The following is a 14755-nucleotide window of genomic DNA, read 5'->3' as shown; positions in this document are numbered from 1 at the left end:
CGGGACCCCGTCAAACTTTTTCTTTGAATTTTTGTTCCTAGGTTCGACTAGGGTCAAATCCTGGGTTAGATTTGATTATAGTAGGAAAAAATGTAGGCACTGACATGATATAAAACACGTGAAGAAAAGAACTCGGAGAAGAAAACGGTCAAATAGAAAGAGTCTTGATTATAGGAGAAAAGTGCAGAAGAAGAAGCGAAAAAGACACACTAGTTTTAGCTCCACGAACAATGACTCAAGAAGTTGTTCTAGGAAAATAGTATTAGCTCCAAAGGTAGAGATTCTAAGAGTTTTTCCACTTGCCAAGATACAACTAATAGTGGTAAATAGGAAGCGACAACAAAATTGAGTTTATTAAAATACATTTGCATATACTACCTAAGGTTCCAAATAATTATAGTTTTAACAAATTAATCTTGTCTAAAAATACTTGACGTCTGAGGAATTTTTTTTGTTATATCTAAGTTTTTAAATTTTCTAATTTAATTAGTAAAGTATTATTACTGATTAGAGAGAAATACATAAAAAGTAATATAAACAAGTATACTTATGATTAAAAATATTACTATAAATACTTTTGCTAAGCGATGTCCAAATAAAATAGGCATAGTATATAAATATATCTTTTATTTTGTCTTCTATACTAAGACGATTGTATCTATTTGTTTAATTTATATAAGTTTAAGAGTCTATTTATACATATTTAAAATTGAAAGGCATAAATATTTGCTTAAGTTAAATTAAAAATACGTTTATGTATTATGCAATAAAATATTGACAGCTCGTTTTATACATTTAAACAGCACTAAAAGATAGGATTAGATGGCTTTGAAGTTGACAAAACAAAATTTGCGCCACATGTAATAATAAGTTGTTTTCTACTTTGTTGTTTCTGGAATTTGACACTTCACTTCTGTGGGCTAAATTCTAATACCTTAAAACCCCTCAATAAACCTTGTTCTTTTCATCTTTTCTTTAAGAAGGCTTTCAGTTTTGAAATTTTGCAAACAGTGTTTCTCTGTCTCATTATCATTTAATTAAAATCTGCGCCAAATGTGTTGTGTGTCCGTGAATGATGGTTCCTAAATCATGTGCTCTGTAGATAAATTGTATGCAGATAGCTTGTATTCATATTTTGCTTTCTGCTGAAATGATCTAGATAGGTTGATTTCTTTTAATTAGCTAAGTTGTAGTTTATTGAATATGATTTTATTGTGGTCCTTTTGATTAATTATAATTTAAATTCTTTTTGTAGCCAAGTGATGCAGCTAGTGGATCCATTTCACGTATGAATAAAAGAAGATCCTCCGATTGAAGTAATCCAAATAACAATGAATGAAGTTTTGTCGTGCAGTTGTATTAGATAATTAAGTATAGTAATTGCTTGAATGGATGTAGTATGATTAATCGTTGGAATGAATGTGCTTAATGTTTAGTTTTTGAGACAAATGATGATACTAATTATGTTTGTGTTTAATCATTGAAATATATGTTTGAGACTAATGTTATATTCGTTTATGTTAATGTATTTTTAGTTCAATAGTATCTTTAACATTACCTATTTAAGAAAGCAATTTGTATAATAAAATATCATATCAATCAGTTTGTAAGAATTATAAATGAATAAATAAATAAAAAATCAATGGAACCCCCACAACTTATTAAATAATTAACCTAAAACTCGACATATAGCGGGGGTTTTAACCGCAGCTAAAATATTACGGCGGCCAAGAAAATCTCTGCAAACTGGTAACGGTGAATGTTCTTGGGGCGGGCAACTGATTGTGGAGGTTGTTGACCACCATAACATATAAATTTAACCCCCGCAGATAACACATTTTTTTGCAGCGAGGGTTTAGGAAACAATTGTGGTACTTTATAATGCACGAGGACAGATCACCCTTCATAATGAACTAACACAGATACTAAAGAAAGAAAAACAACTTTAAGATTTTAAGATTCAATTCAAGCATGTAAGTAGTGACTTTGTTGACTAAAATGAATGTCTTAACTTACCTAAGTATTAAGTTTTGCTTGATCAAATTAGACAAGTTCTTCTACTACATATTCTGATCCTAACAAAACATTTGCTAATAAACTTTTAGAAATGGCCTCAAATTTTTTTAAGAAATTGGATGAAATTCTTTGAATGAGGAATGCAACAAAATGAAGACCATAAAACAGGAATGAAGATTTGTGAGAACATCTATGTTGCTCGGACTCTTCAAAAAATGATGAATAGGAACCCACAAGCAGGGGCGGATCTACATGGAGGTTAGGGGGGTCACCCGACCCCCCTCGTCTAAAAATTACACGGTATATATAAGGTCAAATTCTGTTTTTATGTGTGTATATATTAAAATGAACCCTCTAAACACATGTAAAGAGGCTAGCTCAGTGGTAAAGGGGTTCAAGAATTCGCTTGGACGTCATGGGTTCAATTCTGCGCAACAACACTTTCCTAAAAATTTTCTTGTTTTCTTCATTTGGAAAATCAAATAGCAAGGCTGAGATGGGCTCAACATTTTTGGGTTGGAGTTTTATTGTTTGTTTTTTTTTCATTTTTTAGTGTTATTTCTCCTTTTCAATATTCATTTTTTCGAATTTCTAAGGCACATTATTTTCATTTTTGTATTTTATTATTTTTTTCTCCATTGCTCATTTTATTTTTACGTAACTCTCTTTTTATATACTAATTCAAAGGAATTTTTAAAAAAACTATCAATTATTCTTAAACTTGAAATTGAGATAGAGAAAAAAACTTTAAAGATAAGTTAAACTTAATCGAACAAATAAATTTGAAAGACATGATTATTCATCATATTTCTTTCTCATTTTTTCAGTTCTATTCTAGAGAGACGTAAACTACATTGATATGATTTATTCATTTTTTTTATCGATGGAAAACCTTATAAATTGAATAAATGAACAAAAAATTAGCGATGCCATTTATTTATCCTTTTAATATGCATTATAATATTAGTAACTCAATCCCCACACATTTTAAAGAGTATTAAACAATTTTTAAAGTAACATATGATTGAATGAACATTAATTTAATTTATTTTAAAAATTCAAAATAAAGTAAAATAATAAAAAATTAAAGAAAAAAATCATTTAAAAAAAAAAAGAATCAATGAAGCATAGTAAAAGTAGGAAGAAACGCTAAATGCGGCATGACAAGGCCAGTTATATTTAATGGATTAAGGATAATTTTTTTCTTTCCCGATCCGTTTTGCTCCATTTTCTTATTTACTTCTTATAAGTTGAACCCCCTCCATGAAAATCCTGGCTCCGTCATTGCCCACAAGTACCTTCTTCAACCTGAGTTCTTGTTTTCACTAGATGTATGAGGAGGATTTGATGTTAGTACATAATTATGTTAAAGTTCATCCGAAAAAAACATTTAAACCACAAACTTCACAACCTACCAAAAAGTGGGTAAAAACTTATTGATACAAGTTATATATATATCAAACTAATGAATACATGCTATAAATATATATCATTATAATTAAACCATAATTAGTTCATATAAATCCTAACCTTAATTTTATCATTTAATCATAATTAATTTATATGATTTGGTATAAATATTATACTTGATATATTTTTATCCAAGAAAGAAGAAAAATCTAATAGCAACCATTTTTGTTGGTCCAATCCAATCCACCCACTCCAACTTGTTTTTGAAAGATGATTAAAATTCAATTACCCACTTCACAGCTTGACATGTGGCACCTTCCTAGCAAGCCACGTCATAACTGTCCTCTGGCATACCCAAAGCTGCCTAAAAACCACAAGTAATTGGCCATAATTAAAATAACCAAACTTTTCAAGTCTTTTAATAGGAAAGAAGGCAAACCTAAGCCTTACCAAACTAATTTAGACATTCACTATTTTATACTCTATAGTTTATTTATATAATATAACCTCTTTGTAACAGAACATGTCCTAAACTCTTTGCACTTCCTAACTGGCTCCTACCAAATTCTTCTCCAAATAAACAAAAAATGGACTGGACCAGAGGCCACATTATAGGCCATGGCTCTACAGAAGCCGTGTCGGTCGCCATGTCACGCTGCTCCGGTGAGATTTTTGCTGTCAAGTCCACGGAGTTGTCTCGATCCGAATTCTTGGAAAAAGAGCAAAAAATTCTATCAACATTGAACTCTCCTTACGTATTTGACTACAAGGGGTACGATGTAACTAGAGCGAACAACAAGGTAATGTTCAATCATGGAACACTCATCGATGAAATTAGGAAACAGGGAGGCCAATTGAATGAGGAATTGATTCGACACTACACGAAACAAATTGTTCAAGGACTAGATTACCTACACTCGAAAGGGATAGTGCATTGCGACATCAAGGGTCACAACATTTTGTTATGTAACACTGGTGCCAAAATTGGGGATTTTGGATGTTCTAAACGTGTTGATGGTGTGACAATTGGTGGCACACCTATGTTCATGGCACCAGAAGTAGTTTGTGGCGAAGAACAGGGGTTTCGTTCTGATATATGGGCGTTAGGATGCACGATTATTGAAATGGCCACGGGTGGTTCACCGTGGACTAATGTTAATAACTCTGCTTCATTGCTATACCATATAGCATTTTCTGGGCTAACACCAGAAATTCCCAAGTTTTTGTCATCACAAGGAAAGGAATTTTTAAACAAATGTTTGAGAAGAGATCAGAAATAGAGATGTTCAGCGAAAGAGCTACTCAAACATCGATTTCTTGATTTATATAACGAAGAAAATCAAGATTGTTCTCCAACAAGTGTGATTGATCAATGCATTTGGAATTCGAACGAAGAAATTGATGATTCAATACAAGAAATGAGTCGTTGTTTAACGGATTTGACTCTACAAAGAGTAAGAAAATTGGAATTACAATCAGGAAAACCAAATTGGAAATTGGATTATGAGTGTTGGATCATGGTAAGAAAGAAGAGTGAAGATTTGCCAACCTGTAAAAATGGCGTGACAACTTTTTTTTCGAGAGAACACGCTTTTATTAGTTAATTATATTCTCAATATGTTTCCTCATGTGCGGGCCTAATTCTTTTTTCATGGCCAAGCATGTGGACATTCTTTTTTTATATGGGTGGCGGTGAGATTTAATTTCAGGATCTTTTTGCCTAGTCTGATATTATGTTGAAGTATGTGACCATCTCATCTAAAAACTTAGATTATTAGAGAGATCATGTTTTTATTAGTTAATTATATAATTAAACGGATATGGAAAGATGTAATTGCCAAGATAACATTTTTTATTGTAGTAGTTATAGAATAATAATTCGTACACTCAATTTTGTCACACATAAAAGAGGTTCACCAAATAAAATTATGTGTTCATAAATCTCTCTTTTAACTTCCATGGTGACTCACTTTTCTTATATTGCATTTGCCTCATTTGCACTTAAAGCATAAGAGATTAGCTCATAGAATTACAGTTCAACACCCAAAAAGTATCCTTTTGTTCTCTTTTATTTGTCCACTTTGAATTTTACAGGTTCTTTAAGAAATAATGACTAATATAAATATTTTACTACAATACACATATTAATTGATGTATAGTCTTAATTTTACAAAATAATTGGGGGAATAAATAATTAGTGTTGAGGATAAAATAGGAAAAAAATAATTTTGTCATGATATGCTATATTACTTTCAATTGTCCTCTTTTATATTTAACAAAACATAATATCCTTGTTTCATTCAAAATGAGTCATCGAAACGTTAGATTATTGACTTCTATCAATAGTAAATTATTAAAGATCACATCTGACGCATATTCTACACATGTGTGTTTGGGACAATTTGTTAATATTCCATATATAACGAATGCATGATGAGTCGGTTCACATTTTATGTACCAAAGATTGCAAGATCTTTAAAACATTTGATATTTAGAAAGCAACAAGTCGTTTATCATTTATTTTTTTATTTAAATCTACACTTATTATTTTAAAAAGTAAAGTATTAATATATTTAAGGATAATTAAAATGGAGTAGATTTAATAAATAATCTTTAGACTAAGACTATGAAATACAGTTTCAAGAAATATACATAAATTTAAAAACAGAAAATATGAATCGGATCGGAATTTACTGCATTGGTAAGTTCTTTCACCATTTGTGTTGGGTGGATATTACTTTTTTTATGCATTTATTATTTGTCTGCTCTTAGGGATAAACTCAAACTGTTTTAATTAATCATTATTGATCAGTTTAATTAGTATGATAACTACATATTTATTGTCAATAATCTTGGGCATGACAAAAAGAAGAAAAAAGGCTTAATTGAATAAAAATTTGATAAAAGTATCCAACCTAAGGAGATCTTTCCCTGCCTAATCTTTTCTAGGCACCATTACATAGTCATAATACACACATGTCACAATAATGTGCAATTGTCTTTGAGAGATTTGGTCTTTGGAGTCTATCACAAATGTTATTTTAGTTATATGATCCTTCTTGAGATCAGTAAAAGATTAACACAAAATATATATAAATAAAATATAAGAGATTTTGGTATATAATTAGTTTCTTCTATTCAAATGATAAGTGGACATCAGAGAACATTTTCTCCTATTGTGAAGAGTATAATCTCTTAAGATGGATCATATTTTTGTTATCTCAACCTCTCCACCTACTCATAGGGAAAGTAAAAATAAAATAAACTCTTCAAAGCTGAAATCACATAGGCAACCTCAGCTTAGCTTCCATTAAACATTCGATTGAAGCATTTCTTTGCAGAAAACAGATCTAAACTTAAGGGTGTGTTTGGTACGAAGGAACAACAATAACAAACTCAGTGTAGCCTCAAAAGTTAGGTCTAGAGAGGATCGAGTGTATGTAGACCTTATCTCAGCCTTTGTGGGGAGGAAAGGAGGCCTATTTCTGGCAGACCCTCGACTCCTGACATGGAGTAAAACATTCAGTTTTTCCATGTGTGGTCAAAATATTTGGAAAACATCATTTTTAGAAAAAGAAGATCCTTAAAAATGTGGAATATGACTTCCCTACCAAAAGCAGGGAAAACAAACTCCAGAAGTGTCATTTCAAGTTTATTGTCTCCTCTTCACCTACTCAACGCCCAAAAAACCCATCCCTGGACCATCCCCCCCCCCTGCTCCCACCCTATAGTGTTTTGCTAGATTATGTATAAATGTTCTTGGAGAAGTAATTTTGTATTTACTTACCCAACACTATTAAATAAATAAGAAATCTTATTGTTTTCCAAGAAAACATTTTCCTTCATGCCAAACACAGCCTAAACAAAGTTCAGAGGCACATCCAATAAGCCCTGTTATTTTTGGATTTTCAGTGGCATTTACCAATAGATGTGATGCTTGTTTCTTTAAGCTGGTCAAGCTCAGCTTACATGAATATGGCAACAGGCTAAATGAAGGATGACACAGGCAAATAATAGATGACTCCACAAGAAAGAAGCAAAGGTAAATTCATTAATTTTATTCACCTTTGAAGTAACCAATAAATGGAAGAAGAAGAGGAGGAGGAAATTAAAGCTCAAGTCTCTGCACATCCAACTTTCAGTCATCAGTTCTCTTTGATAATTTACATTAGTTATACTTACAAGAAAAACGCATCTTCCAGTGGAAGCAAGTGTTAGTTGTCCTCAACACTGATAAATTGGTCTTCGGTGTCTGGGCGAGGATGATGAAGGAGTGGCAGAGAAAGGGTACTCACCATATTTTGTTGCTGTTTCCGATACATTCTCAAAATCTACACATTTTCCATTATTTTCAACTGTTGGGAACCCAAGCTTGGTTTTCAAATTAGACCATTCATTTGACTCGTCAATTTTCTGGACCTCGTGGCTTATTGACTGCAACTGGTTCCGAAGTGTCTGATTGTAATCAAATAAACGATCATATTTGAGACGGAATTCTTCAAAGTTGTTCTTTAATTCTAACACGATAGCTCCTTCAGCTCGAGCCTTATTAGCTTTCATCTGATAATCCATTTTCAGTTTCTTCATTTTAGCTGTCAAATCTGCAACCTTCCCCTGTAAAACTCTACAATGACCCTCCATATGCAATTTCCTCTCCTGAAGTATTTTTCTTTCAGCCTTGATAATCTTCCTAATAGAGATGTTCTCCATTATTACAGGGTGCAATTTGTCCAACACCATCCATGCAAATAGTGAAAATCCTGCAAATCACAGGTTTAGCATTAAAACCAAAGGGATTTGCAGAACGTGTTCGAGTATATTCATCTGCACAACCTATATAAATGTCACTCCTATTGGCAATTGACAAACAACAGCTTCAGTTTTAGGTACTCCCTCCATTTCAATTTGTTTGTCAGGTTTTGACTAGGCACAAAGTCTTGAAGTCTTAATTAAAGATATGTAGAATGTACCAAAATGTCCTTTAATCTTGTAGACTTAAACATGACATGTGGAAAGTTGAAATTAAAGAGTTGCCGAAAAGGGAAAGAGGCATTCTCTTTTACAAGGACTAAATAGAAAAGTAAGATAAACAAATTGAAAGAAACTAGAGTAGTACTTTTTGGAGTGAGTCAATGTTATTAGACTGAACAATCAAAATCACATTCATTACTGGTGGATATGCGGGAAGCCACGTATAAGGTTCAAAGTTAGTTTAGTCACTCATACCCGTACAAAAGGATTCAATATGCTTTCATTAAATAACCTTTCCTGGACTTATAAAGATATCTGGGGGTCAGGTGAATAAACAAGAACGATATAAATGGCTTCTGTTATGGTTAGCAGCGGAGGCCGAAAGCAAAAGAGTTACAATCAGCAGTTAAAGTAGTCGCAATATATGCTCCCGATCCCACAAGACATTGGAGAAATGTTCAAAGAAATGGAGAAACAATCTATTTGAGGAAGAGGAAATAGCTACCAAAGAGATGACAAAAAAAAACATTAGTTCCAAATGCTCAAAGGTAATTGACATGATTGTTACTTGTAAATAATAAACTCGGTGGCATTTCACCAGTAGAATGACAGGCTTCCAAAAATTGTGAGGTCCTGGGTGCCTTGTTATTTATTGAAGAGCTAGACACTCGGCACGTGTATCTTATCTTAAGTATGACAAACTTTATATTAAAAAATAATAAGATTTTAATCACCTATTTAGTTTGAAAATTATGTTTGAGATGATAAAATTGAAATTAAAGAAGCAAATGTCACATGTATATGGTGGCTACAATCTACATATACATATAGTCCACATGTTCACTTTTAATTTTCTCGATATTAGAATCTTCTCATTTGGTAAATATGCATCTCCAATCTTGGACTACTTATTCAAGGATGGATAAAAATATACAGGAAGATTAGTCACATTATTATGATACTAGATAGTTAACAATTATATTTGTTGGAATATGGTAATACAATGGATCAGCAGAAGTTCGAAATCTGTGTTTTGAAATGGCGGAAGAATGTACAAGGGATTACCCTGCATTTTATGCAGCTTCATCTTAGACTGAATTACATACAATTATATAGTTTGACAGAAGACTTCATTTCCTTTTTCTTAATAGGTGGTTTATTCGCAACAAATAACTAGCAAGTCTTAACATGGGGCTCTCCGTTTCAAGAACCTACAAGGCCATCTGGAGATCTGCTAGCATGCTGGAACTTCAAGGGATGAGTTGTTAATCAGGATTGACGGTAGAAAAGCTTACCTGGATGTATATGGTGGATTATTTGGAAGGAAAGGAACTCAACATTCTTTGAAGGAATTTTTGTAGTAGAGCGAAGATTTATTCTAGGGGTTTTTGCTTTTCTGTAAGCTATCAAGATAGCTCTCAGCACAAACTTTGTGCTTAATTTTATATAATAATGTTACCTTTCCCAAACAATGTTATATGCATCCTTTCCGCTCTACTCAGGTAATATTAGAGAATTCACATAGAGACTATTTTTAAGCTAGCTGTCACCGAACCTAATGTAACTCTCAATCTATCCGGGTTTGGGACTAACTTTGCTATGGTGAAGCTTAGATGGACAAAGTTGACAATTAGTATTGAACCATAATGTATTAACGTTGTTTCTTATCAAACGTAAATCCAGATTCTTCTTTGAAGCATTTTGTATCTGGTTATTCTGAATTAACTCGGTAGGGGTAAGATCGGCGTACACTCTACCCTCCCCAACCCCACTTTGTGAGATTACAATAGGTATGTTGTTGTATATCCTGAATTTTTGGAAAACAATTCATCATCATGGCATTGCCTTCTCAAAGTAATGTTCTAGGTATTGTTTTGTCTAAGCTGCTTCACTGTGGATTTTGTATCAACATTCAACAGCAAATCTGAACAAACCAGGAAAATCTTCTTTCAGAAAGCTGCTACTCCATTTGTCTAGCCAGAAGAGTGTGTTTTCCCTGTTGCCTACTTTAATAGATCACTGAACTCTTGCCATAACTTGCTAATATGATTCCATGGACCAACACCATGTGATGTTCTATCGACCATGTCCATGCTTAATTCTCACCACCATCTTGAGAAAGCCTCGTCCTTTCTCCTTGGGCACTCTGGCCCATTTCACCAAATGAAACTTGTATTTTGTGCTATTCCCTAAAAACCTTCTTCTGATTTTGTCTTATTGCTTGAGAACCTTACCTAGGATTGGAAACAAGGTCGTGAAATACATTGGAGTGCTATCCAACACACTATTCATCAAAGTAAACCTCTCTCCCAATGAAAGGTATGGTGACTGTCACGTGACCAACCTTTTTTTCAAACTACTCTATTACTCATTGCCATACTTGATTGCTTTTATATTTAGCTCCTAAAAGTAGTGGGAAGAGTGCCTATGTTGCATCAAAGTATCTCTGCCAACTCTTGTGTGATGTCCACTGTATTAACTGGATGATTGACTGATTTTCAAGTTAATGAGCAGGCCCGAGACAATTTCAAACACAACAAGCAACATCTACAGATGTCTCAGTTGGCCTGTCTGAGCTTCACAAAAAATCAGTTTAACATCAGCACATAGAAGATGAGAAAATTGAAATTTCTTCTCCCATTCTGGACCCTACTGTGAACCCCTTAATCCATTGGTTCTAGACTACTTTTCCTGTCATGCTACGAAAAGCTTTCATTACCAAAATGAAAAGGAAAGAAGACATAGGGCCACCTTATCTCAACCCTCTTTGAGGTGGAAAGAATACCACAGGTTCAACATAAATGGAATACCATGCTATTGTGATACAAAACTTCATCCATTTAAGCCATTTTTCTCCAAATCCCATTTGCTGCAAGATGTTGAATAGAAATTGCCAACTAACATGGTCATATGTCTTCTCCAAATCAAGTTTACATAGAAGAATCCCTTGCTCCCGTTTATTCATTCTCCAGTTCAATAACTCATTTGCAATAAGAGAAGCATCTATAATTTGCCTTCCACTTAAGAGAAACCAAATTTTTTAATTACCTTTTTCGACCTTTCTGCCAGCAGCTTAGATATAATTTTATACACGCTTCCTATCAGATTAATGGGCCTAAAATCTCTTATATCTTCAGCACCCTTCTTCTTGGGAACTACGGCAATAAAGGAGGCATTGCAAGCTCTAGCAAAGCTGCAGGTCTGCCTGGTAGTATTTTAGGGATTTGATGACATCTACTTTAAGTATCTGCCAAGCTTTTTGATGGAAGGCCATTGTAAAGTTATCACGGCCTGGAGCTTTATCAAGTACGAACAGTTTTATTGCCTCCTTTCTTTAAAGTCCCTCTCCAACCACCTTTGTTCCTCCTCAGTTATGGTCCCATGCCCATAGATATCCATTGAAGGTCTCCAAAATTCTGCTTCAGTAATTAAAATTTTCTGATAGAAACTCAGAATTCCTCTTTTAGTCCCTTCTGCCTCTTCTACCACCTCATCTTTTGCCACCAATCAGCTTATGGTATTGCATCTTCTGTGTGAATTTGCTACCTTCGGAAAGGATTTGGTGTTCCCTATCCCATTGCTTTAACCAAAGACATCTAAACTTTTGGCATCATGAAGTCTATTTTGCTTTGCCAATCTTTTCCAACTCCATCTCTATGTCCCTCCTTCTGTGATTTTCTTCTTCGCTAAGGTGCATGTATTGAGCATTCTGATTCACAGTCTCCAGTTCCGCCAACATCTCTTCTTTTCTCTTGCCTAACCTTCCAAACTCCTCCTTGTTCCATTTTTTAACATCTCCTATTAATCTTTTGACCTTCTAAGTACCTGATCAGGACTGCCAGTAACATCATACTTCTCCCACCACTCCTTTAATTTCTCTATGAAACCTGAAACCTGAAACCACGTGTTCTCGAGTTCGAAGTAAGAATTGGTTTCACCTATTCTTCACATTCTAGCATCACTAGATTGTTTTGGCATAATAGATTGTTTGATTTCTTTAAAGGCCTCGTCACATTCAGCTGATATCAAGAACCTATCGATCCTTGATGCTTGTGACCATGTTTCTACATTTATATTCATTTTCAGGCCAATATTATACAATAAAAATAAAAAGGACAACAAGTTTCCTATATATGCTACTTGCACAAAAACATCTGACAGGCTAAACGAATCATTGAAAGAATAGAACTTAAAGTAAACATACTAACATGACTAAATCATTTTTCCAACTGATTGGTATTATTTATATAAATCTTTTTCTTCCATTGTGCCTCATATTTTGCTAAATTTGCATGAATTCCAAGAAATTGTAGGCCTTTCGAGACAACTTCATTTCAGGTGGTTTTAACATCTCCACACAACATGTTTTCACATCAACAGACTGGTACATCTAAAGGTCAGCCCAAGACATGTTCAAACCATCTCATACGACCTTCTCTTATTTTCTCCTCAATGTGTACTACTTCCCCCTTTGGCATAATTTGGTCTTTTTTTTTTGTCTCACCAAACTCGTATTTCTGTGACATTCATTTTGTGGATGTGTTGGACTTTTTAGTAGCCCAACATTCACGCTCATATCACATTGTTGGTCTTATAATTGTTCTATAAAACTGGTCTCAAGTTCGAAATCCCTTGCCAGCGAAAGCAAGGGGTTTGCCTTCTGGGTTGAGCTCGTCGCACCAGGCTTGCCTACTGCGGGTTACCTATCCTATGTGGTTTGCGAGCTATTGCATAGGAGAGGGTTTTACCCTATGCGCACCCAAAGGGTAGCGGCTGCGGGTTTCCCTTGTCATCAAAAAAAAAAAAAAAAAAAAAAAAAAAAAAAATAAATAAATATTTATAACTAAATATANATATATAATTGTTCTATAAAACTTACCTTTCCTTCCTTCTATCAGAAATAACCCAATAACAGTTTTCTATTTCGACCATCCTTTTAACTATTCCATGCAAGCTACTCCTACCAGAATTTAAAACCAAGGTTCCTCAACCCCTAGCCATGAACTCAACTTATTCATTGTGGGTCAATCAATCAAATATGTCCCTTTTCGGTTTCGACCCAAATTAGGTCCCGAGAAAATCTGAATTCACACCGTAAAGTCCCACATTGAGGGACAAAACACTCCCTAACAAAGGCGACTCCATACCCAATGGGACTAGAATCCAACATCTCTGATTAAGGATGAACAAGTAATATCTCAATCCCAACCAAGTTGGAGTTGGCTACATGAATTCTCTATACTAGTTCCTCTCTATTATTTCATTCTAATACTAAAAAAAACAGTACTTTAGAAGTAGAAAAAATATCTAGGGGTTCTGTAAAACTAGAGCAGTTATCTAAAATTACACTATTCAGTTACAGGTACTCCACATATAGATTCCAAAAGTTGTAAATCAAGATTCACTACGAAGCAGTACATTCAACAAAGATTCTATTTTCAGTTTATAGAAAGAAAGGGAAAAAAAACAAGAAATGGAGCATTACCCATAAGAGAAGATTGTAGAATTAGTAAATTGAGAGCAACCCCATCACTCCAATCGATGGGTCCGTGAAAAATCCTCCAGCTACATAAAATGGAAATACTGGTGTATACCCAATACACGAAAATGGCGAACATCAATATCCGTATCCATACGATCAAACTGTTGTTTCCGCGAGACAAAGCTAGAAGAATTGGTTCTTGAAATTGGGTCTGGAAGCAAATCCCAAAGTATACAAGTATTTCGCCCAAAACAAGGGAGATAAGTACGAATAGTATAAGGTATGTGGCCAACATCGTTTGTTCAACTAAGCTAAGCTCCCATGGCGTTTATTCATGCTGTATGCTCAAATCAAATTGACAATTTGACAATTTGTCATCTAAAGATGCCCTTTTTTTTTTTGTTCTTTCACCTATTGCAAGGTGTTTGTTTAAAAAATGGTTTACCACAGAATAGAGACATCTAAAGTTTGATAAAAAAAATTATTTAAATTTTTTTAACTAAGACTAGAAACAAGTGCATGTGCTAGCACAGATTCAATATCTGTTACTTATTTTTTTTATCTCAATTTATGTGATATAAATAGAATCAGGAAAGTCAAATAAATTTTAATATGATTTTTAGATATTTTAAATTGTTAATTATTGTCATTTATAGTACCGTAATTTTTAAATAATATATGTTTACTCTCCTTGTTCAAATTTATGCGATACTGATAAATTTTCTGGGAACAAATTATTTTTATCTCTTTTAATTTTTAATTTTTTAATTATGAATTTATGGTCTATATTACTTTTACGTCATTTTAAAACAATATACGTTACTCATCTATCCATATTTATGTGACACTGATTCGAGGGTCAATCGAACTTTTAAT

General features: G+C 33.6%; 1 protein-coding gene and 1 pseudogene across 1 annotated transcript; one reads left to right on the top strand and one right to left on the bottom strand.

Moving 5' to 3' along the window:
• Positions 1–4013: 4013 nt before the first annotated feature.
• LOC125868434 (mitogen-activated protein kinase kinase kinase 17-like) lies at positions 4014–5529 on the top strand (annotated as a pseudogene).
• Positions 5530–7482: 1953 nt separating this feature from the next.
• Positions 7483–14267, bottom strand: LOC125869294 (uncharacterized). Its single transcript, XM_049549865.1, has 2 exons — positions 13883–14267; positions 7483–8186 (listed from the first exon to the last, which is right to left on the bottom strand). Exons 1-2 carry the CDS (start codon positions 14172–14174, stop codon positions 7651–7653), a joined length of 828 nt encoding a protein of 275 aa, XP_049405822.1. The 5' UTR covers positions 14175–14267; the 3' UTR covers positions 7483–7650.
• Positions 14268–14755: the final 488 nt, after the last annotated feature.

Source organism: Solanum stenotomum, chromosome 6 (genome assembly GCF_019186545.1).
Source record: "Solanum stenotomum isolate F172 chromosome 6, ASM1918654v1, whole genome shotgun sequence".
In the NCBI taxonomy this organism is placed as follows: Eukaryota; Viridiplantae; Streptophyta; class Magnoliopsida; order Solanales; family Solanaceae; genus Solanum; species Solanum stenotomum.
This window is presented reverse-complemented; position numbering and strand designations above follow the sequence as displayed.

What these genes read in the sequence shown, in the direction of transcription:
- LOC125869294 (XM_049549865.1), bottom strand. Translation starts at nt 14,174, where the DNA reads ATGTTGGCCACATACCTTATACTATTCGTACTTATCTCCCTTGTTTTG. An exon ending in TCTACAATCTTCTCTTATGG is followed by an intron (nt 8,187 to 13,882) that starts GTAATGCTCCAT and finishes TGTGATTTGCAG; the next exon opens with GATTTTCACTATTTGCATGG.